This window comes from Cryptomeria japonica, unplaced genomic scaffold (assembly GCF_030272615.1).
Source record: "Cryptomeria japonica unplaced genomic scaffold, Sugi_1.0 HiC_scaffold_116, whole genome shotgun sequence".
Lineage (NCBI taxonomy): Eukaryota > Viridiplantae > Streptophyta > Pinopsida > Cupressales > Cupressaceae > Cryptomeria > Cryptomeria japonica.
This window is the reverse complement of record NW_026728938.1, coordinates 97,814-100,835: the sequence shown is the minus strand read 5'-3', so window position 1 is coordinate 100,835 and position 3,022 is coordinate 97,814. Positions and strand designations below refer to the sequence as shown.

At 39.6% G+C, this 3,022-nt stretch overlaps 1 protein-coding gene across 1 annotated transcript; it reads right to left on the bottom strand.

The window, feature by feature from the left end:
• Positions 1-1,323: 1,323 nt before the first annotated feature.
• Positions 1,324-2,649, bottom strand: LOC131865662 (aspartic proteinase nepenthesin-1-like). The gene has a single exon (XM_059215336.1). The coding sequence runs from the start codon at positions 2,647-2,649 to the stop codon at positions 1,324-1,326; it is 1,326 nt and encodes a 441-aa protein (XP_059071319.1).
• Positions 2,650-3,022: the final 373 nt, after the last annotated feature.

The window sequence follows — 3,022 nt, the reverse complement described above, 5'->3', positions numbered from 1 at the left end:
CTCTATATTAAGGATATTTTTTAAGAAATTATTGTTTATTTAAATAAATATAATAATATCTATTTAAGAATTATCTCAACCAATATTTTATTCATCTGAGAAGTTTTTTGGCTATCTAAAAATCTAATAAGTGTCAACTCTCTCAAATAATTGATTTTAGTATCCTTTGTGTTCATTGGACTATAATAATACGTAAGTAGACACTGCAACATAGATCATGTGAAATTGAAATTAACATGTTAGGATTTACAAGGTGAAAGAGTGAAGATACTATGATTTTTTGTAGGCAATCAAAACTTTTCTCAATAATTGTGTTATTATGTTGTAGTCCACTAATATTTTAATTTTTTAGGTCACGAAAAAAAGTTCCAAAACCTAATGCAATCCTATTAAAATGTTGAAAACAAGTAATCATGTCACATTATCAATGGCTGAAAATTGATGTGTGGTCTAACATCCATACTCTGAAGCACAAATACATTACATAATTTAATTTTATTATCTAAGGTGCGTTGTAGTGTAGTAGCAACCTTTCAAATGAGAGGCCCCGATTCACCATCAATAAGTTTTCTATATAAGATTTGTGTAAGATGTCATCGAATGCACTATAAAGCGCTGATAGGTAATCGTGAATCGTGATATAGGCATAGCCTTAAATATTAGCACTTTTAAATAAATTGCAAAGGCTCCAAAATGATATTCTTAATTCTCGAGAACTCGTCTTCTCTAGTAGAAAATTATACAATAGTAATTGTGAGAAAATTAGAGAGACCTTCTTAGCAACAACCTTACCTTATATATAGGCTACATTAAATTGTGTTTGATCTTAGTAATGTGAAATGCGGACATGATTGAAAATAAGTATTATTTGAATGTATAAATCACAGACACGGATCTTAAAGTTAAATACCATTAAAAATATTCATAGGCATACAATAATTTATTTTACACTTAAGACTTGAAGAAAAGATAAGACCATTACAAATGCTTTATAATTATATAAATTCTCTTGTCGTTGTTTTAACTCGCAATTTATATTTTGATAATCAATTATCGCACCTTCATTTCCATGCCAAAATAACACACATAGTGTAGCATATCATAAGGAACCATAAATGAAGGTCCCCGAGAACAACAGGGGCCAAACAATTTTACTGAAAATAAGCAGCTACGAAGATGAAAATTTACATGATTCGCATATCGGACAGTGCAATAGGCAGACGCAGGAGACGAGATCACATATTGCATTCGAAGGACAGAGGAAGAGGAAATGAGAGAGACAGAAAAAGAGAAGAAGAAGAATTAGAAGAGGGAGATGATGATTTAAAGAGAATCACACTTAGTGGGCTTGAAAGAGAGCGTGTTCTGAGCATTGTTGTAAAGGATATGGAAGTTTTGCTGCTGTATGTTTCCGAAGATGGAAGGATTCCCCGATGGTTCACCCAACATTGCCAGGCACAAGAGATTTTCAGATGCCTGAATGAAAAAGTTGTCTGCCGGAAGCTCGTAATCCACGCCGCCTTTGAAGTTGAAGACGAGGGTTGGCAAGGTGAGGTGAGCGGATGATGTGTGGTAACAAAGATCCAAACCTGTAGAAGAGCCGTCTACAGGAGTGAGATCAATGGCGGACTGAATTGCTTCCTTAAGAGGAGAGTAGGCAGCCTGGTCCAGGATGGTAACAGTGGTTCCGGAGTCGATGATCATACCTCCGCTGCCGTCCGATTGCAGATCGAAAGTTCCAGGAGGAATATCTAGTGCCTTACCATTGAGGGTGATTCCTGTAATAGGAATGTACCAGAAAGTGGGAATGATACTGCTCTTGATGAGTGGGAGAGTCTTGGCTCCTCCGCTCAAGGAAGCACCCTCGCCGAAAAAGAGGGGGCTGGTTTGTGAAGAAGAGTCGGTGATGGGCAAAAGACAGTAAGAGAACATGTTCTCTGCTTTGGAACCCAGCTGTGAGATAAGGGGGAGACCACCTCTTCCCAGTCCCACAAGGCCACCACCCTGAGAGAATCCTTGTCCTTCGTTGTCATGCCCGCATCCAAATGCAATGCCTTTAACCTTGCTGCTCCCAATTGACAATGTCTCGTAAGCCAGGTCGCCGCTGGTGAAGGAACCATCGCCATACTGATACATAAAGGTACAATCTGGATTGCATCCGGTTTGCGTACTCCCCAAGGCGTCACAAAGAGAATCACCGCAGGGAATTGTGGAAAATGTGGGGGACTTGGAGGGGTCGAAGATTGGCGTAGGCTGAGAGAAGCAGTCCTTGCAAGGCTTGCACTGAGTCCAAATCAGATCGCTCCCCGTGTCCACAATCGCTTCGAAGCTCACAGAGGGCGTTCCCAGTGCAACGCTCATCAGAAATTCTCCATCCCCTACTTCAACGGGCGTTTCAGCGTCTAATTGCCCTCTTATCAATGCCTCTATCTTCTTCATTCGCTTCTTACTTCGATCCACAGCCAAACCCAATCTCTCAGAAAAACCCAACTCTCTCTCTGATCTGCGCGTCATATTCACCCTTATTTTTACATTTTCATCGCTGCTAGACTTCGGCCAACCCCTAAACAGTCTGTCCGAAGAACATGATATCGTTGGAATAGTAAAGCATATCAAGACCACAAAACCCAACAGCTTTGAACGCTCCATTTCTCTTTTTCTTTTCTAAACCTCGAAACCTTTTTCTGCTCTCATCTACTCCACTCCATGCAATATATATACACAGAGAGAGTGAGAAGGAGCCTTAAATCAAAATCAACAGATTCCCCGACGTGTCCACATAACAATATCGATCCTCTTAGAAGGATAGACGAATTTATTTAATTTCCCCTTCTCTATCTCTGCCCGTCTGGAATTGTTCTAGAAGTAGAATAGACTGCTGCAATTCGAAGTGAATCGTATTTTTTTCTGTCCATACCTTCACTAAGTATTTCCGTACACTTAACTCGTAATCCAGTTCCCTCTTCCCATTGAATTTTGTGGACCCATTCAGATCGAAATTCCAAAACGTGTTGTAACCGGA